This window comes from Nannobrachium achirus (assembly GCF_963921795.1).
Source record: "Nannobrachium achirus genome assembly, chromosome: 5".
NCBI lineage: Eukaryota > Metazoa > Chordata > Actinopteri > Myctophiformes > Myctophidae > Nannobrachium > Nannobrachium achirus.
The window spans coordinates 56,582,724-56,610,646 of NC_137814.1; the positions used below are offsets into that span (position 1 = coordinate 56,582,724).

The 27,923-nt window shown below is 39.1% G+C and overlaps 2 protein-coding genes across 7 annotated transcripts in view; one reads left to right on the top strand and one right to left on the bottom strand.

The window, feature by feature from the left end:
• LOC308285914 (coagulation factor XIII B chain-like) overlaps window positions 1–27,923 on the bottom strand; it is a 263,356-nt gene that overhangs the window by 155,204 nt on the left and 80,229 nt on the right. The window lies entirely within an intron of this gene.
• Window positions 1–27,923, top strand: part of LOC308285792 (uncharacterized protein) — a 116,925-nt gene that overhangs the window by 75,840 nt on the left and 13,162 nt on the right. For 5 of the 6 annotated variants that reach the window (XR_013962083.1, XM_080726670.1, XM_080726671.1 and 2 more), the window contains 2 exons: window positions 26,244–26,346; window positions 27,650–27,729. The exons of the other annotated variant lie outside the window; for it this stretch is intronic. Coding sequence is in view for 4 of the 5 variants with exons in the window: in XM_080726670.1 (XP_080582796.1) it covers window positions 26,244–26,346; window positions 27,650–27,729 (183 nt within the window). In the remaining variant the exon portion in view is untranslated. The remainder of the gene's footprint in view (window positions 1–26,243; window positions 26,347–27,649; window positions 27,730–27,923) is intronic. 6 annotated transcript variants of the gene reach the window in all.

Here is a 27,923-nt window from a genome sequence, read left to right on the forward strand (position 1 = left end):
ATAGGCATGTTAGATAAAGGTCCTTAGATTGCGTGTAGAATGTTTCATGCAAATTGCAAAAAAAATCCTAGAATAAAAACGGGTTTAAGCGTTTTACAAACTGCTCAAAATTATATAGCGCCCCCCTTTGGCCATTTGGGGTAAGATTGGTTTCAGTGATATTTGAACTAACCCTCTACACTATTTTGTCATGAAAATGTGACTTTGCATGTATGTTTTAGAGGCAGAAGAATAATTTGCATAAAAATGCAATATTGTTTGAATTATTTAAAAAAGCATGTTTCAATGTTAAAGAAATCCGATCTGACAGATCTTTAGATATCGGTCCAAAGTTCACGTAAAAAAAGTTTTGTGAACGTGACGCGAAAATTCCAGATTAAAAGCGGGTTTAAGCGTTTTACAAACTGCTCAAAATGGCGGAAAATCTAAAGGCGGAGCTTACTTAAAAAAGACACAGATGTCTTCTGCTTGAGTCAAAGCACGCGTGTAAGCAAGTTGCATGTCTTCAAACGAAACGAGGCATGACTTATGCCCGTTTAAAGTTTGAATTTTCAAACGCTTTGTATAGCGCCCCCCTTTGGCCGATTGGAATAAAATTTGTTTCAGTGATACTTTGACTAACCCTCTACATCTTTGCCAAATGCCATGAACGTGTAACTTTGCATGTATGATTTAGAGGCCGAAGAATAATTTGCATAAAACCGCAATATAGATTGAATTATAAAAAAATATATATTTCACTTTAAAAGAAATCCGGCGAGACTAGTTTGACCGTATTGGTCCAAAGTTCATGTGAAAAAAGTTTTGTGAGCATAACGCGAAAATCCCAGGAGGAGATAGATTTTTACTGTTTTTCATATAATTCCAAATTTTGGGGGATCTAAAGGTCAGAGGTGAAAAGTCCGAGCGTAAAAGTTGTTCGGCATGAGGAGACGCATACGTGTATACAGGTTTCATGGCTGTACGTATAACAGAGCATGAGCTCTACCTGTTCAAAGTTCGCACTTTCGAAGGCTTCCTACAGCGCCACCATTTGGCCGATTGCTGTATAAAATAATAGCACACTTCGCCACTGTAAGCTGAACACATTGATGTTTTTATTTTCATTTTCTCACTAAGTATGTAGGAGTAGAAAGGAACCGAAGTTTTGAGGAGAACTTGATATGACAATATCAAGTTCTCACTAGAAAAATATTGTTCCTTCGAAACAATTGTGGGCTCGCTTCAAGCCAGAAAACAATGGCTATAAAAGCACAAAATGTCAAGATCGCAGGCAGTGCTCTCTTTGACGTTACTGACGTCAAAGATTGGTCCATTTTGTTCCAAAAATGTGTTGTGCAAAAGTTGACCCGCTGGTGGCGCTATAACAGGCCAATGTGAGAAGGTTGGTATCTGTTCCTTGACCTATTGGGAATGTGCTTGCAAGATTTCACGCACATCCCAGGCTGTGTTCATGATTTGAGGTGTTTTTGGCTTTGGACACTTTATCGCTGCTTGCAGCTATATTTATTATTATTATTTTATAATTTTTTTGTGTGCACTTCATAGGCATGTTAGATAAAGGTCCTTAGATTGCGTGTAGAATGTTTCATGCAAATTGCAAAAAAAATCCTAGAATAAAAACGGGTTTAAGCGTTTTACAAACTGCTCAAAATTATATAGCGCCCCCCTTTGGCCATTTGGGGTAAGATTGGTTTCAGTGATATTTGAACTAACCCTCTACACTATTTTGTCATGAAAATGTGACTTTGCATGTATGTTTTAGAGGCAGAAGAATAATTTGCATAAAAATGCAATATTGTTTGAATTATTTAAAAAAGCATGTTTCAATGTTAAAGAAATCCGATCTGACAGATCTTTAGATATCGGTCCAAAGTTCACGTAAAAAATGTTTTGTGCACGTGACGCGAAAATTCCAGAATAAAAGCGGGTTTACGCGTTTTACAAACTGCTCAAAGTGGCGGAAAATCGAAGGGCGGAGCTTACTTAACAACGACACAGATGTCTTCCGCTTGAGTCAAAGCACGCGTGTAACAAGTTGCATGTCTTCAAACGAAACGAGTCATGACTTATGCCCGTTTGAAGTTTGAATTTTCAGACGCTTCGTATAGCGCCCCCCTTTGGCCGATTGGAATAAAATTGGTTTCAGTGATACTTTGACTAACCCTCCACATCTTTGCCAAATGCCATGAACGTGTAACTTTGCATGTATGATTTAGAGGCCGAAGAATAATTTGCATAAAACCGCAATATTGATTGAATTATTAAAAAATGATATTTCACTTTAAAAGAAATCCACCGAGATAAATCTGACCGTATTGGTCCAAAGTTCATGTGAAAAAAGTTTTGTGCGTGTAACAAAAAAAACCCAGGAGGAGATAGATTTTTACTGTTTTTCATATAATTCCGAATTGTGGGAGACCTAAAGGTCAGAGGTCAAAAGTTAGAGGGTAAAAGTTGTTCAGCATGAGGAGACGCATAAGTGTATACAGGTTTCATGGCTGTATGTATAACACAGCATGAGCTATACCTGTTCAAAGTTCGCACTTTCGAAGGCTTCCTACAGCGCCACCATTTGGCCGATTGCTGTAAAAAGTAATAGCACACTTCGCCACTGTAAACTGAACACATTGATGTTTTTATTTTCATTTTCTCACTAAGTATGTAGGAGTAGAAAGGAACCGAAGTTTTTTGATACTTGATATGCCTGCCTGATAGATAAACTAGAAAAATATTGTTCCTTCGAAACAATTGTGGGCTCGCTTCAAGCCAGAAAACAATGGCTATAAAAGGACAAAATGTCAAGATCGCAGGCAGTGCTCTCTTTGACGTTACTGACGTCAAAGATTGGTCCATTTTGTTCCACAAATGTGTTGTGCAAAAGTTGACCCGCTGGTGGCGCTATAACAGGCCAATGTAAGAAGGGTGGTATCTGTTCCTTGACCTATTGGGAATGTGCTTGCAAGATTTCACGCACATTGCAGGTGTTCATGATTTGAGGTGTGTTTGGCTTTGGCCACTTTATCGCTGCTTGCAGCTATATTTATTATTATTATTATTTATTTTGTGTGTGTGCACTTCATAGGCCTATTAGATAAAGGTCCTTAGATTGTGTGAAGAATGTTTCATGCAAATTGCAAAAAAAAATCCTAACGGGTTTAAGCGTTTCACACACTGCTCAAAATGATATAGCGCCCCCCTTTGGCCAATTGGAGTAAGATTGGTTTTAGTGATATTTGGACTAACACTCTACATCTTTGCCAAATGCCATGAACATGTTACTTTGCATGTATGATTTAGAGGCAGAAGAATAATTTGCATAAAACTGCAATATTCATTGAAATTATTTAAAAAAGCATGTTTCAATTTTAAAGAAATCCGATCTGACAGATCTTTAGATATCGGTCCAAAGTTCACGTAAAAAAAGTTTTGTGCACGTGGAGCGAAAATTCCAGAATAAAAGCGGGTTTATGCGTTTTACAAACTGCTCAAAATGGCGGAAAATTGAAGGGCGGAGCTTACTTAACAACGACACAGATGTCTTCCGCTCGAGTCAAAGCACACGTGTAACAAGTTGCATGTCTTCAAACGAAACGAGTCATGACTTATGCCCGTTTGAAGTTTGAATTTTCAAACGCTTCGTATAGCGCCCCCCTTTGGCCGATTGGAATAAAATTGGTTTCAGTGATACTTTGACTAACCCTCCACATCTTTGCCAAATGCCATGAACGTGTAACTTTGCATGTATGATTTAGAGGCAGAAGAATAATTTGCATAAAACCGCAATATTGATAGAATTATTAAAAAATTATATTTCACTTTAAAAGAAATCCGCCGAGATTAGTTTGACCGTATTGGTCCAAAGTTCATGTGAAAAAAGTTTTGTGCGCGTATCGAAAAAAACCCAGGAGGAGATAGATTTTTACTGTTTTTCATATAATTCCGAATTGTGGGAGACCTAAAGGTCAGAGGTCAAAAGTTAGAGGGTAAAAGTTGTTCGGCATGAGGAGACGCATACGTGTATACAGGTTTCATGCCTGTACCTCAAACACAGCATGAGCTATACCTGTTCAAAGTTTGCACTTTCGAAGGCTTCCTACAGCGCCACCATTTGGCCGATTGCTATAGAAAATAATAGCACACTTCGCCACTGTAAACTGAACACATTGATGTTTTTATTTTCATTTTCTCACTAAGTATGTAGGAGTAGAAAGGAACCGAAAATCCCGTCTACTTACTAGATAAACAAATAAATAAATAAATAAATAATGACAATATCTAAAGTGTGCTCGCCAGGTACTGGCGAGCCCACAATAAATAAATAAATAATGACAATATCTAAAGTGTGCTCGCCTTATAGGCGAGCCCACAATAAATAAATAAATAATGACAATATCTAAAGTGTGCTCGCCTTATAGGCGAGCCCACAACTAGAAAAATATTGTTCCTTCGAAACAATAGTGGGCTCGCTTCTAGCCGGAAAACAATGGCTATAAAAGTACAAAATGTCAAGATCGCAGGCAGTGCTCTCTTTGACGTTACTGACGTCAAAGATTGGTCCATTTTTTCCAAAAATGTTAATGCAAAAGTTGACCCGCTGGTGGCGCTATAACAGGCCAATGATAGAAGGGTGGTATCTGTTCCTTGACCTATTGGGAATGTGCTTGCAAGATTTCACGCACATCCCAGGCTGTGTTCATGATTTGAGGTGTTTTTGGCTTTGGCCACTTTATCGCTGCTTGCAGCTATATTTATTATTATTATTTTATTATTTTATTGTATGCACTTCATAGGCATGTTAGATAAAGGTCCTTAGATTGCGTGTAGAATGTTTCATGCAAATTGCTAAAAAGAAATCCTAGAATAAAAACGGTTTTAAGCGTTTCACAAACTGCTCAAAATGATATAGCGCCCCCCTTTGGCCAATTGGGGTATGATTGGTTTTAGTGATATTTGGAATAACACTCTACATCTTTGCCAAATGCCATGAACATGTTACTTTGCATGTATGATTTAGAGGCAGAAGAATAATTTGCATAAAACTGCAATATTCATTGAATTTATTTAAAAAAGCATGTTTCAATTTTAAAGAAATCCGATCTGACAGATCTTTAGATATCGGTCCAAAGTTCACGTAAAAAAAGTTTTGTGCACGTGGAGCGAAAATTCCAGAATAAAAGCGGGTTTACGCGTTTTACAAACTGCTCAAAATGGCGGAAAATTGAAGGGCGGAGCTTACTTAACAACGACACAGATGTCTTCCGCTTGAGTCAAAGCACGCGTGTAACAAGTTGCATGTCTTCAAACGAAACGAGTCATGACTTATGCCCGTTTGAAGTTTGAATTTTCAAACGCTTCGTGTAGCGCCCCCCTTTGGCCGATTGGAATAAAATTGGTTTCAGTGATACTTTGACTAACCCTCCACATCTTTGCCAAATGCCATGAACGTGTAACTTTGCATGTATGATTTAGAGGCCGAAGAATAATTTGCATAAAACCGCAATATTGATTGAATTATTAAAAAATTATATTTCACTTTAAAAGAAATCCGCCGAGATTAGTTTGACCGTATTGGTCCAAAGTTCATGTGAAAAAAGTTTCATGCGCGTATCGCGAAAATCCCAGGAGGAGATAGATTTTTACTGTTTTTCATATAATTCCGAATTGTGGGAGACCTAAAGGTCAGAGGTCAAAAGTTAGAGGGTAAAAGTTGTTCGGCATGAGGAGACGCATAAGTGTATACAGGTTTCATGGCTGTACGTATAACAGAGCATGAGCTATACCTGTTCAAAGTTCGCACTTTCGAAGGCTTCCTACAGCGCCACCATTTGGCCGATTGCTTTAAAAAGTAATAGCACACGTCGCCACAGTAAGCTGAACACATTGATGTTTTTATTTTCATTTTCTCACTAAGTATGTAGGAGTAGAAAGGAACCGAAGTTTTGAGGAGAACTTGATATGACGGTTAGATATTGTCACTAGAAAAATATTGTTCCTTCGAAACAATTGTGGGCTCGCTTCAAGCCAGAAAACAATGGCTATAAAAGCACAAAATGTCAAGATCGCAGGCAGTGCTCTCTTTGACGTTACTGACGTCAAAGATTGGTCCATTTTGTTCCAAAAATGTGTTGTGCAAAAGTTGAAGGCTTCCTACAGCGCCACCATTTGGCCGATTGCTGTAAAAAATAATAGCACACTTCGCCACTGTAAGCTGAACACATTGATGTTTTTATTTTCATTTTCTGTCTAAGTATGTAGGAGTAGAAAGGAACCGAAGGTTTGAGGAGAACTTGATATGACGGTTAGATATTGTCACTAGAAAATATTGTTCCTTCGAAACAATTGTGGGCTCGCTTCAAGCCAGAAAACAATGGCTATAAAAGTACAAAATGTCAAGATCGCAGGCAGTGCTCTCTTTGACGTTACTGACGTCAAAGATTGGTCCATTTTGTTCCAAAAATGTGTTGTGCAAAAGTTGACCCGCTGGTGGCGCTATAACAGGCCAATGTAAGAAGGGTGGTATCTGTTCCTTGACCTATTGGGAATGTGCTTGCAAGATTTCACGCCCATTGCAGGCTGTGTTCATGATTTGAGGTGTTTTTGGCTTTGGCCACTTTATCGCTGCTTGCAGCTATATTCATTATTATTATTATTTTTTTTTGTGTGTGTGCACTTCATAGGCATATTAGATAAAGGTCCTTAGATTGTGTGTAGAATGTTTCATGCAAATTGCAAAAAAAAATCCTAATGGGTTTAAGCGTTTCACAAACTGCTCAAAATGATATAGCGCCCCCCTTTGGCCAATTGGGGTAAGATTGGTTTTAGTGATATTTGGACTAACACTCTACATCTTTGCCAAATGCCATGAACATGTTACTTTGCATGTATGATTTAGAGGCAGAAGAATAATTTGCATAAAACTGCAATATTCATTGAATTTATTTAAAAAAGCATGTTTCAATTTTAAAGAAATCTGATCTGACAGATCTTTAGATATCGGTCCAAAGTTCACGTAAAAAAGAGTTTTGTGCACGTGGAGCGAAAATTCCAGAATAAAAGCGGGTTTACACGTTTTACAAACTGCTCAAAATGGCGGAAAATCGAAGGGCGGAGCTTACTTAACAACGACACAGATGTCTTCCGCTCGAGTCAAAGCACGCGTGTAACAAGTTGCATGTCTTCAAACGAAACGAGTCATGACTTATGCCCGTTTGAAGTTTGAATTTTCAAACGCTTCGTATAGCGCCCCCCTTTGGCCGATTGGAATAAAATTGGTTTCAGTGATACTTTGACTAACCCTCCACATCTTTGCCAAATGCCATGAACGTGTACCTTTGCATGTATGATTTAGAGGCCGAAGAATAATTTGCATAAAACCGCAATATTGATTAAATTATTAAAAAATTATATTTCACTTTAAAAAAAATCTGGTTGATCAATCTGACCGTATTGGTCCAAAGTTCATGTGAAAAACGTTTTGTGCACTTGACGCGAAAATCCCAGGAGGAGATAGATTTTTACTGTTTTTCATATAATTCCGAATTGTGGGAGACCTAAAGGTCAGAGGTCAAAAGTTAGAGGGTAAAAGTTGTTCGGCATGAGGAGACGCATACGTGTATACAGGTTTCATGGCTGTATGTATAACACAGCATGAGCTATACCTGTTCAAAGATCGCACTTTCGAAGGCTTCCTACAGCGCCACCATTTGGCCGATTGCTATAGAAAATGATAGCACACTTCGCCACTGTAAACTGAACACATTGATGTTTTTATTTTCATTTTCTCACTAAGTATGTAGGAGTTGAAAGCGGACAAAGTATTGAGGAGAACTTGATATGCTCTGGTTGATAGATAAATAATGACAATATCTAAAGTGTGCTCGCCAGGTACTGGCGAGCCCACAACTAGAAAAATATTGTTCCTTCGAAACAATTGTGGGCTCGCTTCTAGCCACAAAACAATGGCTATAAAAGTACAAAATGTCAAGATCGCAGGCAGTGCTCTCTTTGACGTTACTGACGTCAAAGATTGGTCCATTTTTTCCAAAAATGTTATGCAAAAGTTGACCCGCTGGTGGCGCTATAACAGGCCAATGATAGAAGGGTGGTATCTGTTCCTTGACCTATTGGGAATGTGCTTGCAAGATTTCATGATTTGAGGTGTTTTTGGCTTTGGCCACTTTATCGCTGCTTGCAGCTATATTTATTATTATTATTTTATTATTTTATTGTATGCACTTCATAGGCATGTTAGATAAAGGTCCTTAGATTGCGTGTAGAATGTTTCATGCAAATTGCTAAAAAGAAATCCTAGAATAAAAACGGTTTTAAGCGTTTCACAAACTGCTCAAAATGATATAGCGCCCCCCTTTGGCCAATTGGGGTATGATTGGTTTTAGTGATATTTGGAATAACACTCTACATCTTTGCCAAATGCCATGAACATGCTACGTTGTATGTATGATTTAGAGGCAGAAGAATAATTTGCATAAAAATGCAATATTCATTGAATTATTTAAAAAAGCATGTTTCAATTTTAAAGAAATCCGATCTGACAGATCTTTAGATATCGGTCCAAAGTTCACGTAAAAAAAGTTTTGTGCACGTGACGCGAAAATTTCAGAATAAAAGCGGGTTTACGCGTTTTACAAACTGCTCAAATTGGCAGAAAATCTAAGGGCGGAGCTTACTTAACAACGACACAGATGTCTTCCGCTTGAGTCAAAGCACGCGTGTAACAAGTTGCATGTCTTCAAACGAAACGAGTCAAGACTTATGCCCGTTTGAAGTTTGAATTTTCAAACGCTTCGTATAGCGCCCCCCCTTTGGCCAATTGGAATAAGATTGGTTTCAGTGATATTTGGACTAACCCTCTACATGTTTGCCAAATGCCATGAAAGTAACACTTTGCATGTTTGATTTAGAGGCAGAATAATAATTTGCATAAAACCGCAATATGAATTGAATTATTAAAAATTAATGGTTTAACGTACAAACTTCTCACCACATAGACTGTATAGGTATTGGTCCAAAGTTCATGTGAAAAAAGTTTTGTGCACTTGACGCGAAAATCCCAGGAGGAGATAGATTTTTACTGTTTTTCATATAATTCCGAATTGTGGGAGACCTAAAGGTCAGAGGTCAAAAGTTAGAGGGTAAAAGTTGTTCGGCATGAGGAGACGCATAAGGGTATACAGGTTTCATGGCTGTATGTATAACACAGCATGAGCTATACCTGTTCAAAGATTGCACTTTCGAAGGCTTCCTACAGCGCCACCATTTGGCCGATTGCTATAATAAATAATAGCACACTTCGCCACTGTAAACTGAACACATTGATGTTTTTATTTTCATTTTCTCACTAAGTATGTAGGAGTAGAAAGGAACCAAAGTTTTTTGATACTTGATATGCCTGCTTAGTATAGAAATAATGACAATATCTAGAGTGTGCTCGCCTTATAGGCGAGCCCACAACTAGAAAAATATTGTTCCTTCGAAACAATTGTGGGCTCGCTTCAAGCCGGAAAACAATGGCTATAAAAGCACAAAATGTCAAGATCGCAGGCAGTGCTCTCTTTGACGTTACTGACGTCAAAGATTGGTCCATTTTTTCCAAAAATGTTATGCAAAAGTTGACCCGCTGGTGGCGCTATAACAGGCCAATGATAGAAGGGTGGTATCTGTTCCTTGACCTATTGGGAATGTGCTTGCAAGATTTCATGATTTGAGGTGTTTTTGGCTTTGGCCACTTTATCGCTGCTTGCAGCTATATTTATTATTATTATTTTATTATTTTATTGTATGCACTTCATAGGCATGTTAGATAAAGGTCCTTAGATTGCGTGTAGAATGTTTCATGCAAATTGCTAAAAAGAAATCCTAGAATAAAAACGGTTTTAAGCGTTTCACAAACTGCTCAAAATGATATAGCGCCCCCCTTTGGCCAATTGGGGTATGATTGGTTTTAGTGATATTTGGAATAACACTCTACATCTTTGCCAAATGCCATGAACATGCTACGTTGTATGTATGATTTAGAGGCAGAAGAATAATTTGCATAAAAATGCAATATTCATTGAATTATTTAAAAAAGCATGTTTCAATTTTAAAGAAATCCGATCTGACAGATCTTTAGATATCGGTCCAAAGTTCACGTAAAAAAAGTTTTGTGCACGTGACGCGAAAATTTCAGAATAAAAGCGGGTTTACGCGTTTTACAAACTGCTCAAATTGGCAGAAAATCTAAGGGCGGAGCTTACTTAACAACGACACAGATGTCTTCCGCTTGAGTCAAAGCACGCGTGTAACAAGTTGCATGTCTTCAAACGAAACGAGTCAAGACTTATGCCCGTTTGAAGTTTGAATTTTCAAACGCTTCGTATAGCGCCCCCCCTTTGGCCAATTGGAATAAGATTGGTTTCAGTGATATTTGGACTAACCCTCTACATGTTTGCCAAATGCCATGAAAGTAACACTTTGCATGTTTGATTTAGAGGCAGAATAATAATTTGCATAAAACCGCAATATGAATTGAATTATTAAAAATTAATGGTTTAACGTACAAACTTCTCACCACATAGACTGTATAGGTATTGGTCCAAAGTTCATGTGAAAAAAGTTTTGTGCACTTGACGCGAAAATCCCAGGAGGAGATAGATTTTTACTGTTTTTCATATAATTCCGAATTGTGGGAGACCTAAAGGTCAGAGGTCAAAAGTTAGAGGGTAAAAGTTGTTCGGCATGAGGAGACGCATAAGGGTATACAGGTTTCATGGCTGTATGTATAACACAGCATGAGCTATACCTGTTCAAAGATTGCACTTTCGAAGGCTTCCTACAGCGCCACCATTTGGCCGATTGCTATAATAAATAATAGCACACTTCGCCACTGTAAACTGAACACATTGATGTTTTTATTTTCATTTTCTCACTAAGTATGTAGGAGTAGAAAGGAACCAAAGTTTTTTGATACTTGATATGCCTGCTTAGTATAGAAATAATGACAATATCTAGAGTGTGCTCGCCTTATAGGCGAGCCCACAACTAGAAAAATATTGTTCCTTCGAAACAATTGTGGGCTCGCTTCAAGCCGGAAAACAATGGCTATAAAAGCACAAAATGTCAAGATCGCAGGCAGTGCTCTCTTTGACGTTACTGACGACAAAGATTGGTCCATTTTGTTCCAAAAATGTGTTGTGCAAAAGTTGACCCGCTGGTGGCGCTATAACAGGCCAATGTGAGAAGGTTGGTATCTGTTCCTTGACCTATTGGGAATGTGCTTGCAAGATTTCACGCACATCCCAGGCTGTGTTCATGATTTGAGGTGTTTTTGGCTTTGGACACTTTATCGCTGCTTGCAGCTATATTTATTATTATTATTTTATAATTTTTTGTGTGCACTTCATAGGCATGTTAGATAAAGGTCCTTAGATTGCGTGTAGAATGTTTCATGCAAATTGCAAAAAAAATCCTAGAATAAAAACGGGTTTAAGCGTTTTACAAACTGCTCAAAATTATATAGCGCCCCCCTTTGGCCATTTGGGGTAAGATTGGTTTCAGTGATATTTGAACTAACCCTCTACACTATTTTGTCATGAAAATGTGACTTTGCTTGTATGTTTTAGAGGCAGAAGAATAATTTGCATAAAAATGCAATATTGTTTGAATTATTTAAAAAAGCATGTTTCAATGTTAAAGAAATCCGATCTGACAGATCTTTAGATATCGGTCCAAAGTTCATGTAAAAAAATGTTTTGTGCACGTGACGCGAAAATTCCAGAATAAAAGCGGGTTTACGCGTTTTACAAACTGCTCAAAGTGGCGGAAAATCGAAGGGCGGAGCTTACTTAACAACGACACAGATGTCTTCCGCTTGAGTCAAAGCACGCGTGTAACAAGTTGCATGTCTTCAAACGAAACGAGTCATGACTTATGCCCGTTTGAAGTTTGAATTTTCAAACGCTTCGTATAGCGCCCCCCTTTGGCCGATTGGAATAAAATTGGTTTCAGTGATACTTTGACTAACCCTCCACATCTTTGCCAAATGCCATGAACGTGTAACTTTGCATGCATGATTTAGAGGCAGAAGAATAATTTGCATAAAACCGCAATATTTATTGAATTATTAAAAAATGATATTTCACTTTAAAAGAAATCCGCCGAGATAAATCTGACCGTATTGGTCCAAAGTTCATGTGAAAAAAGTTTCGTGCGCGTATCGAAAAAAACCCAGGAGGAGATAGATTTTTACTGTTTTTCATATAATTCCGAATTGTGGGAGACCTAAAGGTCAGAGGTCAAAAGTTAGAGGGTAAAAGTTGTTCGGCATGAGGAGACGCATAAGTGTATACAGGTTTCATGCCTGTACCTCAAACACAGCATGAGCTATACCTGTTCAAAGATCGCACTTTCGAAGGCTTCCTACAGCGCCACCATTTGGCCGATTGCTGTAAAAAGTAATAGCACACTTCGCCACTGTAAACTGAACACATTGATGTTTTTATTTTCATTTTCTCACTAAGTATGTAGGAGTAGAAAGGAACCGAAGTTTTGAGGAGAACTTGATATGACTAGTATAGTATAGTATAGAAATAATGACAATATCTAAAGTGTGCTCGCCTTATAGGCGAGCCCACAACTAGAAAAATATTGTTCCTTCGAAACAATTGTGGGCTCGCTTCAAGCCAGAAAACAATGGCTATAAAAGCACAAAATGTCAAGATCGCAGGCAGTGCTCTCTTTGACGTTACTGACGTCAAAGATTGGTCCATTTTGTTCCAAAAATGTGTTGTGCAAAAGTTGACCCGCTGGTGGCGCTATAACAGGCCAATGTGAGAAGGTTGGTATCTGTTCCTTGACCTATTGGGAATGTGCTTGCAAGATTTCACGCACATCCCAGGCTGTGTTCATGATTTGAGGTGTTTTTGGCTTTGGACACTTTATCGCTGCTTGCAGCTATATTTATTATTATTATTTTATATTTTTTTTGTGTGCACTTCATAGGCATGTTAGATAAAGGTCCTTAGATTGCGTGTAGAATGTTTCATGCAAATTGCAAAAAAAATCCTAGAATAAAAACGGGTTTAAGCGTTTTACAAACTGCTCAAAATTATATAGCGCCCCCCTTTGGCCATTTGGGGTAAGATTGGTTTCAGTGATATTTGAACTAACCCTCTACACTATTTTGTCATGAAAATGTGACTTTGCTTGTATGTTTTAGAGGCAGAAGAATAATTTGCATAAAAATGCAATATTGTTTAAATTATTTAAAAAAGCATGTTTCAATGTTAAAGAAATCCGATCTGACAGATCTTTAGATATCGGTCCAAAGTTCACGTAAAAAAAGTTTTGTGCACGTGACGCGAAAATTCCAGAATAAAAGCAGGTTTACGCGTTTTACAAACTGCTCAAAGTGGCGGAAAATCGAAGGGCGGAGCTTACTTAACAACGACACAGATGTCTTCCGCTTGAGTCAAAGCACGCGTGTAACAAGTTGCATGTCTTCAAACGAAACGAGTCATGACTTATGCCCGTTTGAAGTTTGAATTTTCAGACGCTTCGTATAGCGCCCCCCTTTGGCCGATTGGAATAAAATTGGTTTCAGTGATACTTTGACTAACCCTCCACATCTTTGCCAAATGCCATGAACGTGTAACTTTGCATGTATGATTTAGAGGCCGAAGAATAATTTGCATAAAACCGCAATATATATTGAATTATAAAAAAATCATATTTCACTTTAAAAGAAATCCGACCAGACTAGTTTGACCGTATTGGTCCAAAGTTCATGTGAAAAAAGTTTTGTGCGCGTAACGCAAAAAACCCAGGAGGAGATAGATTTTTACTGTTTTTTATATAATTCAAAATTCTGGGGGATCTAAAGGTCAGAGGTCAAAAGTTAGAGGGTAAAAGTTGTTCGGCATGAGGAGACGCATATGTGTATACAGGTTTCATGACTGTACGTATAACAGAGCATGAGCTCTATCTGTTCAAAGTTCGCACTTTCGAAGGCTTCCTACAGCGCCACCATTTGGCCGATTGCTGTAAAAAATAATAGCACACTTCGCCACTGTAAGCTGAACACATTGATGTTTTTATTTTCATTTTCTGTCTAAGTATGTAGGAGTAGAAAGGAACCGAAGTTTTGAGGAGAACTTGATATGACGGTTAGATATTGTCACTAGAAAAATATTGTTCCTTCGAAACAATTGTGGGCTCGCTTCAAGCCAGAAAACAATGGCTATAAAAGCACAAAATGTCAAGATCGCAGGCAGTGCTCTCTTTGACGTTACTGACGTCAAAGATCGGTCCATTTTGTTCCAAAAATGTGTTGTGCAAAAGTTGACCCGCTGGTGGCGCTATAACAGGCCAATGTGAGAAGGTTGGTATCTGTTCCTTGACCTATTGGGAATGTGCTTGCAAGATTTCACGCACATCCCAGGCTGTGTTCATGATTTGAGGTGTTTTTGGCTTTGGACACTTTATCGCTGCTTGCAGCTATATTTATTATTATTATTTTATAATTTTTTTGTGTGCACTTCATAGGCATGTTAGATAAAGGTCCTTAGATTGCGTGTAGAATGTTTCATGCAAATTGCAAAAAAAAATCCTAGAATAAAAACGGGTTTAAGCGTTTTACAAACTGCTCAAAATTATATAGCGCCCCCCTTTGGCCATTTGGGGTAAGATTGGTTTCAGTGATATTTGAACTAACCCTCTACACTATTTTGTCATGAAAATGTGACTTTGCTTGTATGTTTTAGAGGCAGAAGAATAATTTGCATAAAAATGCAATATTGTTTGAATTATTTAAAAAAGCATGTTTCAATGTTAAAGAAATCCGATCTGACAGATCTTTAGATATCGGTCCAAAGTTCATGTAAAAAAATGTTTTGTGCACGTGACGCGAAAATTCCAGAATAAAAGCGGGTTTACGCGTTTTACAAACTGCTCAAAGTGGCGGAAAATCGAAGGGCGGAGCTTACTTAACAACGACACAGATGTCTTCCGCTTGAGTCAAAGCATGCGTGTAACAAGTTGCATGTCTTCAAACGAAACGAGTCATGACTTATGCCCGTTTGAAGTTTGAATTTTCAAACGCTTCGTATAGCGCCCCCCTTTGGCCGATTGGAATAAAATTGGTTTCAGTGATACTTTGACTAACCCTCCACATCTTTGCCAAATGCCATGAACGTGTAACTTTGCATGCATGATTTAGAGGCAGAAGAATAATTTGCATAAAACCGCAATATTTATTGAATTATTAAAAAAAGATATTTCACTTTAAAAGAAATCCGCCGAGATAAATCTGACCGTATTGGTCCAAAGTTCATGTGAAAAAAGTTTCGTGCGCGTATCGAAAAAAACCCAGGAGGAGATAGATTTTTACTGTTTTTCATATAATTCCGAATTGTGGGAGACCTAAAGGTCAGAGGTCAAAAGTTAGAGGGTAAAAGTTGTTCGGCATGAGGAGACGCATAAGTGTATACAGGTTTCATGGCTGTATGTATAACACAGCATGAGCTATACCTGTTCAAAGATCGCACTTTCGAAGGCTTCCTACAGCGCCACCATTTGGCCGATTGCTGTAAAAAGTAATAGCACACTTCGCCACTGTAAACTGAACACATTGATGTTTTTATTTTCATTTTCTCACTAAGTATGTAGGAGTAGAAAGGAACCGAAGATCCCGTCTACTTACTAGATAAATAAATAACTAGAAAATGTGCAATTTGGGAAATTGCGAGTGTGGTTGCTCGCCCCGCCCCCCTCCCACGAGTTTTGCAAGACGATTATGTTGTCACGTCGCTCCCGAGATCGTCTCCCGAGATCCTTTGTGTTTCGTTTTGAGAGGGTCGTTCCCCCTGAAAAACGCGTTTTGGCACGAAACGGTTACGTTTAGCGCGTTTGTGGCGCCCCCTAAGGGTCGAAGTGGAAATGCTTTTGGGGATTTGTTGAATATCCCACCCGCGACTTGTGGTTAAAATTTTGTGTTGACTGGATGTTTCGTTTGTGATTTATGGCTGATTTTTGCAAAACGGGCTCCTCCCGCTAACTTTGGAACCCTGTTACGGACGAGCGGTATGGACTATCGAAATATCCTTTGAATATGTTTATCGCATGGGTCCAGAGATCTTGTGTACCGATTTTTGTGACATTTGGAGAAAATTTGTGGGAAAAGGAGCAAAAAGTGTGTTTTGAAGAAAATTCAAAATGGCGGAAAATCTATCCTGACGCAAATGGGCGTGGCCTATATGGGGAGATGCGTCATGACCCAAGGAATCCAGGGAAAAAATAATTTTAATTTTCCGACCTACGGTTCAAGAGTTATAGGGCAAAACGTAAAGTGGGGTGTTATAGCGCCACCATGTGGCCGAATGATGTAATTATTTTTTAATTAATTCTTAAAATTATTATGAATCTCCTCTCCAAGTTTTGAAACTTTAGACCCTATGGTTTAAGAGAGAGAAAATAATTGAATGTGAGTTTTTGCTATTCCCATTATAAGTCAATGGGGAAAATTAATTCACTAATAAATTAATATCAATTAAACGATACAACTTTTTTCTTAGAAAAGTAATAGCACACTATTCCCGATCAAGCCGGTCGATTTGACATATGGCGCGAGTGTGTGGCGCAAAAACTGTGGGCTGTGAAGCGCGCCAAACTTTTGGTTACATTGAAAGAATAATAATAACTAGAATTGACAGAGTCAATTTTGACAAGTGTGCCTGCAGCTCGCTAAATGCGCGACCTTGTGCGGCGGTTTGGACTGTGAGACCGTCCGCCGAGTCGTCTGCGTTTCGTTGCGAGAGGGTCAGTCCCCGTGAAAAACGCGTTCTGGCACGAAACGGTTACGTTTCGCGCGTTTGTGACGCCCCCTAGGGGTCGAAGTGGAAATGCTTTTGGGGATCCGTTGAGTATGCCACCCCCGACCTGTGGTTGAAATTCGGTGTTGACTCGACCTATTGTTTGTGATTTATGGCTATTGTTTGCGAAACGTGCCCCTCCCGCTAAGTTTGGAAGCGCGTTACGAACGAACGGTATGGACTATCGAAATATCCTTTGACTATGTTTATCGCATGGCTTCATAGATCAAGTGTACCGGTTTTTAAGACATTTGAAGAAAATATGTAGGAAAAGGAGCAAAAAGTGTGTTTTGGAGAAAATTCAAGATGGCGGAAAATCTATCCCTACGCAAATGGGCGTGGCCTATATCGAGAGATGCGTCTTGACCCAAGGAATCCAGGGAAAAAATAATTTTAATTTTCCGATCTACGGTTCAAGAGTTACGGGGCAAAACGTAAAGTGGGCCGTTATAGCGCCACCATGAGGATGAGTGATGTAATTATTTTTTTATTTATTCTTAAAATCATTATGAATCTCCTCTGCAAGGTTTGAAACTGTAGCCCCTATGCTTTGCGAAAGAAAAATACTTGAATGTGAATTTCTGCTTTCTCCCAGTATAAGTCAATGGGGACAATTACGTTTTGCGTGTTTGTGACGCCCCCTAGGGGTCGAAGTGGAAATGCTTTTGGGGAATCGTTGAGTATGCCGCCCGCGACCTGTGGTTGAAATTCAGTGTTGACTCGACCTATTGTTTGTGATTTATGGCTATCGTTTGCGAAACGGGCCCCTCCCGCTAACTTTGGAAGCGCGTTACGAACGAACGGTACGGACTATCGAAATATCCTTTGACTATGTTTATCGCGTGGCTTCATAGATCATGTGTACCGGTTTTTAAGACATTTGAAGAAAATATGTAGGAAAAGGAGCAAAAAGTGTGTTTTGGAGAAAATTTGAAATGGTGAAAAATCTTCCCATGTGCAAATTGGCGTGTCCTATATGGAGAGATGCGTCGTGACCCAAGGAATCCAGGGAAAAAATAATTTTAATTCTCCGACCTATGGTTCAAGAGTTACGAGGCAAGTGGTCCGTTATAGCGCCACCATGTGGCCAATTGGAAATGCTTTTGGGGATCGTTGAGTATGCCACCCCCGACCTGTGGTTGAAATTCAGTGTTGACTGGACCTTTTGTTTGTGATTTATGGCTATTGTTTGCAAAACGGGCCCCTCCCGCTAACTTTGGGAGCGCGTTACGAACGAACGTAATGGACTATCGCAATATCCCTTGAGTATGTTCATTGCATGGGTTCATAGATCATGTGTACCGTTTTTTGTGCAATTTGAAGAAAATATGTCGGAAAAGGAACAAAAAGTGTGTTTTGGAGAAAATTCAAGATGGCGGAAAATCTATCCAGGCGCAAATGGGCGTGGCCTATATCGGGAGATGCGTCTTGACCCAAGGAATCCAGGGAAAAAAGAATTTTCATTTTCCGACCTACGGTTCAACAGTTACAGGCCAAAACGTAAAGTGGGCTGTTATAGCGCCACCATGAGGCCAAATGACACTATTATTTTTTATTTAATCCTTGAAATCATTATGAACCTCCTCTCCAAGTGTTGAAACTGTAGGCCCTATGGTTTGCGAGAGAAAATTAATTGAATGTGAGTTTTTGCCATTCCCATTATAAGTCAATGGGGAGAAATTAATGCACTAATAAATTAATATCAATTAAACTATAGAACCTTTCTCTTAGCAACTTAATAGCACACCATTCCCGAGTAAGCCGGTCGATTTGACATATGGCGCGAGTGTGTGTTGCAAAAACTGTGGGAGGAATAGCTTGCCAAACTTTGGGGAATCGTATGGACAGACATAAATAAATATGAGCGAGAACAATAAGTGTCCCATGCTATGCATAGGCACACTTAATAATAAAGTTTCCCTAGAACTATAGTGTGTTGCCCTGTTAGGGCAACCACACTAACTAGAAAATGTGCAATTTGGGAAATTGCGAGTGTGGTTGCCCGCTCCTCCCACAAATTTTCCAAGGTGATTACGTTGTCATGTCACTCCCGAGATTGTTTGTGTTTCGTTTTGAGAGGGTCGTTCCCCCTGAAAAACACATTTTGGCATGAAACAGTTACGTTTTGCGCGTTTGTGGCGCCCCCTATGGGTCGAGGTGAAAATGCTTTTGGGGATCTGTTGAGTATACCACCCACGATTTGTGGTTAAAATTTGGTGCTGACTGGATGTTTCGTTTGTGATTCATGGCTATTTTTCGCGAACCGGGCCTCTCCCGCGAACTTCGTAAGACTGTTACGGGCGAACGGTATGGACTATCGAAATATCGCTTGAATATGTTTATCGCATGGGTCCATAGATCACGTGTACCCATTTTTGTGACATTTGGAGAAAATATGTAGGAAAAGGAGCGAAAAGTGTGTTTTGAAGAAAATTCAAAATGGCGGAAAATCTATCCTGACGCAAGTGGGCGTGGCCTATATGAGGAGATGCATCATGACCCAAGGAATCCAGGGAAAAAATATTTTTAATTTTCCGACCTACGGTTCAAGAGTTATAGGGCAAAACGTAAAGTGGGGTGTTATAGCGCCACCATGTGGACGACTGATGTAATTATCTTTTGATTAATTCTTAAAATTATTATAAATCTCCTCTCAAAGTTTTGAAACTGTACCTCCAATGGTTTGCGAGAGAAAAATATTTGAATGTGAGTTTTTGCATTTTCCCATTCAAGTCAATGGGGAAAATTAATTCACTAATAAATTCATATCAATTAAATGATACAACGTTTCTCTTAGCAAAATGATAGCACTCGATTCCCGATGAAGCCGGTCGATTTGACATATGGCGCGAGTGTGTGGCGCAAAAACTGTGGGCTGTGAAACGCGCCGAAAAAAAGTTTATCTAGAGGAATAAGGAAGAAGAATAAATAAAGTTTCCCTAGGACTATAGTGTGTTGCCCTGTTAGGGCAACCACACTAATGACAATATCTAAAGTGTGCTCGCCTTATAGGCGAGCCCACAACTAGAAAAATATTGTTCCTTCGAAACAATTGTGGGCTCGCTTCAAGCCGGAAAACAATGGCTATAAAAGCACAAAATGTCAAGATCGCAGGCAGTGCTCTCTTTGACGTTACTGACGTCAAAGATTGGTCCATTTTGTTCCAAAAATATGTTGTGCAAAAGTTGACCCGCTGGTGGCGCTATAACAGGCCAATGTGAGAAGGTTGGTATCTGTTCCTTGACCTATTGGGAATGTGCTTGCAAGATTTCACGCACATCCCAGGCTGTGTTCATGATTTGAGGTGTTTTTGGCTTTGGACACTTTATCGCTGCTTGCAGCTATATTTATTATTATTATTTTATATTTTTTTTGTGTGCACTTCATAGGCATGTTAGATAAAGGTCCTTAGATTGCGTATAGAATGTTTCATGCAAATTGCAAAAAAAATCCTAGAATAAAAACGGGTTTAAGCGTTTTACAAACTGCTCAAAATTATATAGCGCCCCCCTTTGGCCATTTGGGGTAAGATTGGTTTCAGTGATATTTGAACTAACCCTGTGCACTATTTTGTCATGAAAATGTGACTTTGCATGTATGTTTTAGAGGCAGAAGAATAATTTGCATAAAAATGCAATATTGTTTGAATTATTTAAAAAAGCATGTTTCAATGTTAAAGAAATCCGATCTGACAGATCTTTAGATATCGGTCCAAAGTTCACGTAAAAAAAGTTTTGTGCACGTGACGCGAAAATTCCAGAATAAAAGCGGGTTTACGCGTTTTACAAACTGCTCAAAATGGCGGAAAATTGAATGGCGGAGCTTACTTAACAACGACACAGATGTCTTCCGCTTGAGTCAAAGCACACGTGTAACAAGTTGCATGTCTTCAAACAAAACGAGTCATGACTTATGCCCGTTTGAAGTTTGAATTTTCAGACGCTTCGTATAGCGCCCCCCTTTGGCCGATTGGAATAAAATTGGTTTCAGTGATACTTTGACTAACCCTCCACATCTTTGCCAAATGCCATGAACGTGTAACTTTGCATGTATGATTTAGAGGCCGAAGAATAATTTGCATGAAACCGCAATATTGATTGAATTATTAAAAAATTATATTTCACTTTAAAAGAAATCCGCCGAGATTAGTTTGACCGTATTGGTTCAAAGTTCATGTGAAAAAAGTTTTGTGCACTTGACGCGAAAATCCCAGGAGGAGATAGATTTTTACTGTTTTTCATATAATTCCGAATTGTGGGAGACCTAAAGGTCAGAGGTCAAAAGTTAGAGGGTAAAAGTTGTTCGGCATGAGGAGACGCATAAGTGTATACAGGTTTCATGGCTGTATGTATAACACAGCATGAGCTATACCTGTTCAAAGATCGCACTTTCGAAGGCTTCCTACAGCGCCACCATTTGGCCGATTGCTATAGAAAATAATAGCACACTTCGCCACTGTAAACTGAACACATTGATGTTTTTATTTTCATTTTCTCACTAAGTATGTAGGAGTAGAAAGGAACCGAAGTTTTGAGGAGAACTTGATATGACTAGTATAGTATAGTATAGAAATAATGACAATATCTAAAGTGTGCTCGCCTTATAGGCGAGCCCACAACTAGAAAAATATTGTTCCTTCGAAACAATTGTGGGCTCGCTTCAAGCCAGAAAACAATGGCTATAAAAGCACAAAATGTCAAGATCGCAGGCAGTGCTCTCTTTGACGTTACTGACGTCAAAGATTGGTCCATTTTGTTCCAAAAATGTGTTGTGCAAAAGTTGACCCGCTGGTGGCGCTATAACAGGCCAATGTGAGAAGGTTGGTATCTGTTCCTTGACCTATTGGGAATGTGCTTGCAAGATTTCACGCACATCCCAGGCTGTGTTCATGATTTGAGGTGTTTTTGGCTTTGGACACTTTATCGCTGCTTGCAGCTATATTTATTATTATTATTTTATAATTTTTTTGTGTGCACTTCATAGGCATGTTAGATAAAGGTCCTTAGATTGTGTGTAGAATGTTTCATGCAAATTGCAAAAAAAATCCTAGAATAAAAACGGGTTTAAGCGTTTTACAAACTGCTCAAAATTATATAGCGCCCCCCTTTGGCCATTTGGGGTAAGATTGGTTTCAGTGATATTTGAACTAACCCTCTACACTATTTTGTCATGAAAATGTGACTTTGCTTGTATGTTTTAGAGGCAGAAGAATAATTTGCATAAAAATGCAATATTGTTTGAATTATTTAAAAAAGCATGTTTCAATGTTAAAGAAATCCGATCTGACAGATCTTTAGATATCGGTCCAAAGTTCACGTAAAAAAAGTTTTGTGCACGTGACGCAAAAATTCCAGAATAAAAGCGGGTTTACGCGTTTTACAAACTGCTCAAAGTGGCGGAAAATCGAAGGGCGGAGCTTACTTAACAACGACACAGATGTCTTCCGCTCGAGTCAAAGCACGCGTGTAACAAGTTGCATGTCTTCAAACGAAACGAGTCATGACTTATGCCCGTTTGAAGTTTGAATTTTCAAACGCTTCGTATAGCGCCCCCCTTTGGCCGATTGGAATAAAATTGGTTTCAGTGATACTTTGACTAACCCTCCACATCTTTGCCAAATGCCATGAACGTGTAACTTTGCATGTATGATTTAGAGGCAGAAGAATAATTTGCATAAAACCGCAATATTGATAGAATTATTAAAAAATTATATTTCACTTTAAAAGAAATCCGCCGAGATTAGTTTGACCGTATTGGTCCAAAGTTCATGTGAAAAAAGTTTTGTGCACTTGACGCGAAAATCCCAGGAGGAGATAGATTTTTACTGTTTTTCATATAATTCCGAATTGTGGGAGACCTAAAGGTCAGAGGTCAAAAGTTAGAGGGTAAAAGTTGTTCGGCATGAGGAGACGCATACGTGTATACAGGTTTCATGCCTGTACCTCAAACACAGCATGAGCTATACCTGTTCAAAGTTCGCACTTTCGAAGGCTTCCTACAGCGCCACCATTTGGCCGATTGCTGTAAAAAGTAATAGCACACTTCGCCACTGTAAACTGAACACATTGATGTTTTTATTTTCATTTTCTCACTAAGTATGTAGGAGTAGAAAGGAACCGAAGTTTTTTGATACTTGATATGCCTGCCTGATAGATAAATAAACTAGAAAAGAAAATTTCCAAGAAATTTTAAGTGTGCCTGCAGCTTGCTAAGTGTGTGCAACCTTGTAAAGCAGTTTTACATCAGCATTTTTATCATTAGCTTTAACATTAATATTTTTTTAGCATTAGCATTATCATAGATTTGTTTTCCTTTAAACATTAGGCATTTGTTAGCATTAGCATTTGTTAGCATTAGCATTAGCATTTTTAGCATTAGCATGTGTTAGCATCTGCATATGTTAGCATAGCATTATCATGTGTTAGCATTAGCATATGTGTTAGCATTAGCATTTGTTAGCATTAGCATTAGCATTTGTTAGCATTAGCATGTATTAGCATTAGCATTTGTTAGCATTAGCATATGTTAGCATTAGCATGTGTTAGCATTAGCATTTGTTAGAATTAACATTAGCATTAGCATTTGCTAACATTAGCATTCGTTAGCATTAGCATATGTTAGCATTAGCATTTTTTAGCATTAGCATTTGTTAGCATTAGCATGTGTTAGCATTAGCATTAGCATTTTTAGCATTAGCATTTGTTAGCATTAGCATGTGTTAGCATTAGCATGTGTTAGCATTAGCATTTGTTAGCATTAGCATTAGCATTAGCATTAGCATTAGCGGTTAGCCGTTGGGACTGTGGGACCACCCACCGAGTTTGTGACCAGTAACGTGTTGGGAAGTGGAGACATGGCTGTTTAAAGCCCAGCCAATAGGAAGGCAGAGGGGGCGGGGCTTAAGCATTTACAGATAGTTCCTATTTGCCATGTAAGTACACACATCGAGTTTCGAGACGGTACCATGCTGCAAACTGGAGATAAAGCTGTTTAAAGCTAAGCCAATAGGAAGATAGGGGCGGGGCTTAAGAGGGGGCTGGGCTTAAGTAATAAGTCCCTATTGGCCGTTTAAGTCCAGACACCAAGTTTCAAGACGGTACCATGCTGTGAACTGATTATATTTCACTTTAAAAGAAATCCGCCGAGATTAGTTTGACCGTATTGGTCCAAAGTTCATGTGAAAAAAGTTTTGTGCACTTGACGCGAAAATCCCAGGAGGAGATAGATTTTTACTGTTTTTCATATAATTCCGAATTGTGGGAGACCTAAAGGTCAGAGGTCAAAAGTTAGAGGGTAAAAGTTGTTCGGCATGAGGAGACGCATACGTGTATACAGGTTTCATGCCTGTACCTCAAACACAGCATGAGCTATACCTGTTCAAAGTTCGCACTTTCGAAGGCTTCCTACAGCGCCACCATTTGGCCGATTGCTGTAAAAAGTAATAGCACACTTCGCCACTGTAAACTGAACACATTGATGTTTTTATTTTCATTTTCTCACTAAGTATGTAGGAGTAGAAAGGAACCGAAGTTTTTTGATACTTGATATGCCTGCCTGATAGATAAATAAACTAGAAAAGAAAATTTCCAAGAAATTTTAAGTGTGCCTGCAGCTTGCTAAGTGTGTGCAACCTTGTAAAGCAGTTTTACATCAGCATTTTTATCATTAGCTTTAACATTAATATTTTTTTAGCATTAGCATTATCATAGATTTGTTTTCCTTTAAACATTAGGCATTTGTTAGCATTAGCATTTGTTAGCATTAGCATTAGCATTTTTAGCATTAGCATGTGTTAGCATCTGCATATGTTAGCATAGCATTATCATGTGTTAGCATTAGCATATGTGTTAGCATTAGCATTTGTTAGCATTAGCATTAGCATTTGTTAGCATTAGCATGTATTAGCATTAGCATATGTTAGCATTAGCATGTGTTAGCATTAGCATTTGTTAGAATTAACATTAGCATTAGCATTTGCTAACATTAGCATTCGTTAGCATTAGCATATGTTAGCATTAGCATTTTTTAGCATTAGCATTTGTTAGCATTAGCATGTGTTAGCATTAGCATTAGCATTTTTAGCATTAGCATTTGTTAGCATTAGCATGTGTTAGCATTAGCATGTGTTAGCATTAGCATTTGTTAGCATTAGCATTAGCATTAGCATTAGCATTAGCGGTTAGCCGTTGGGACTGTGGGACCACCCACCGAGTTTGTGACCAGTAACGTGTTGGGAAGTGGAGACATGGCTGTTTAAAGCCCAGCCAATAGGAAGGCAGAGGGGGCGGGGCTTAAGCATTTACAGATAGTTCCTATTTGCCATGTAAGTACACACATCGAGTTTCGAGACGGTACCATGCTGCAAACTGGAGATAAAGCTGTTTAAAGCTAAGCCAATAGGAAGATAGGGGCGGGGCTTAAGAGGGGGCTGGGCTTAAGTAATAAGTCCCTATTGGCCGTTTAAGTCCAGACACCAAGTTTCAAGACGGTACCATGCTGTGAACTGGAGTAGTGGCTGTTTAAAACCCAGCCAATAGGAATACAGAGGGGGCGGGGCTTAATCAATTACAGCTCATCCCTATTGGCCGGAAAAGACCAAAGTTGTGTGTGCATTTTAAAGTTTAAATCACGTTGCTAGGCAAAATTATGGCAGAGTTATGTGGCGCCAAAGTTTCTGGGTTTTCTGGGTCCCCCATTCAAAGTCAATGAGGGTTTTTGCGCGTAGTTTTTTACGAATTACGTTGCCATGGTAACGCGGATCGGAAAGAAAAGTAATAGCACACCATTCCCGGCCGAGCCGCACGTTTTGATGTATATATTGCGGAGGTGGCGTAAATCTTGCGGCAGTTATTACGTGCCGAAATTTCCCCCATTCTAAGTCAATGGGGTTTTTGGGCGTCGTTTTTTGCGAATTACGTCGCAATGGTAACGCGGATCGGAAAGAAAAGTAATAGCACACCATTCCCGGCCGAGCCGCACGTTTTGATGTATATATTGCGGCGGTGGCGTAAATTGTGCGGCAGTTATTACGTGCAGAAATTCGTGGCGAAAGACTTAATGACTTAATGACTTAAGTATGGCGGATTACAATAAGTGTTTTGCTATTGCATAGCAGGCACACTTAATAATGACAATATCTAAAGTGTGCTCGCCTTATAGGCGAGCCCACAATAATGACAATATCTAAAGTGTGCTCGCCTTATAGGCGAGCCCACAATCACCAAACAGGGGAAATTGAATATAGATACTTAAACACGTATGAAAAACAACAAAACTAGACATTTTTTAAATACAAGATTAAACAAGTGCTCAAAAAGATATTTGATGACCCGCCCTCCTTTTGGAACATACTAACCTTAAATTAATAACCTACAGTCCAATGTGGTCCCCCTGGCGATGCAGAGCATGCAGAGTGGCAGCTTGTGGAGGGAGAGGATTTCGTCTTTGGGTCAGAGGTTGAGTACACGTGCCACCCAAGGTATGACAACACATTCTCTCACACAGCTATTTACTTTCATCGTGAAATTGTCCTCTGTCCTAAACTGGGATCAATTCGCTTTTACCAAGCTGCATACATAAACACACTATTAGACAGACCTGTAAAGAATACACTTGTTTTGTTTTCACTATACGCCAAATCTCTTCGCCAAAAATAGCATATAACACGCTGAAACAAAAGAGACTGACACAATATGTCCATATATGGGCATTCCCAGATATGGGCTTAATATCAATGACATCAGGGTTCTCCATATAAGGGCATAAAGGGAACAAGGATTGACGGAATTCATTTTCAAGTGTGGTTGCCGTGACGTGGTTTGGTTTCATTTCATTCCATCTCCTGTGTGTGTGTTGGCTTGTGAGAAACTCCTAGCAAGACATATTCTTCACCCCGTAACATTATTTATTGCACGCAGAGAACAGCTGATATACAAGCTCACAACCGTGTTGTGGATGCGCAGGGGCGCTGGAACTCCCAAATCCCAAGGGGAGCTGAGCTTGGAGGAGTTCATGCGTGCCGAAAATTCACGTTTTTTATACGGTTTTGGGTTATTTTTATTGCGGTTTCGGGTGCTTATTCCCCGCACAACGGTGTAACAAGGATCTGTATAGTTACTAGTTATTTTAGCACACAGTGCAACACACAGCACGCACGCACACACACACACACACACAGTCACTCACGCACACACTAGAAAATCGGATATTATTTTTGTAACAGTTTTCTACAGTTTTTTGCCCATATATAACGGTGTTAGTTTGCAATAATGAGCCTACAGACAGTTTCTAGTTCTCAATATAAATAGACTTTGGTGTGTCATCAAAGCGGGATTTATTTTAAAACAAAATTTAAATTCGACTTCCCTTCTGATTGGAGGTGGCAAGGTGACCATGTGATAATCAAACACCTTTTTTCAACATATTTTATTCCAAAAAGTAAAATACATTATTGTTTTAATATAGCTCGATGTGAGTGTGTATATATATAGGCCTATATAAAAAAATAAGGAATTTTTCTTTTTCTTTTTTTTTTTCAATCGAAAAAAGATTTTTTCTCCTCCCCACCACCAGGGGAGCTGCAGCTCCCTCAGCACCCCACTTCCAGCACCCCTGTGGATGCGACCGCTGTGAGCTTGTAGGTCTGCTATTCTCAGCTGTTCTCTGCGCGCGACACCGTATCAGAGTGACATCTGGAAATTGTATGTGAATTTAATTTGACTTGTTATAATGAAGACATGACCGTTGACATGCTATGCTGTATTCATTCACATTCATCTTAGCTACCAACTGGTCCGTGGGTCCACGGGTAAACGCCGGTGCAAGAGTAATGGATGGGATGGTGCTGCCCCAGTGTGTCAGTGTAAGCACATCCACGCACACAAACCCACTCACGCACGCACGCACGCACGCACACACACACACACACACACACACATTCCAAAAACAAGTCATTTGGCTTATTCCTCGCTGACATAAGCCTTCATCAATGCTCCCAGACACATTTTCTTCCCTTTCAAAAAAAAAAAAAAAAAAAATCTCAGTCAATAAGCCTCT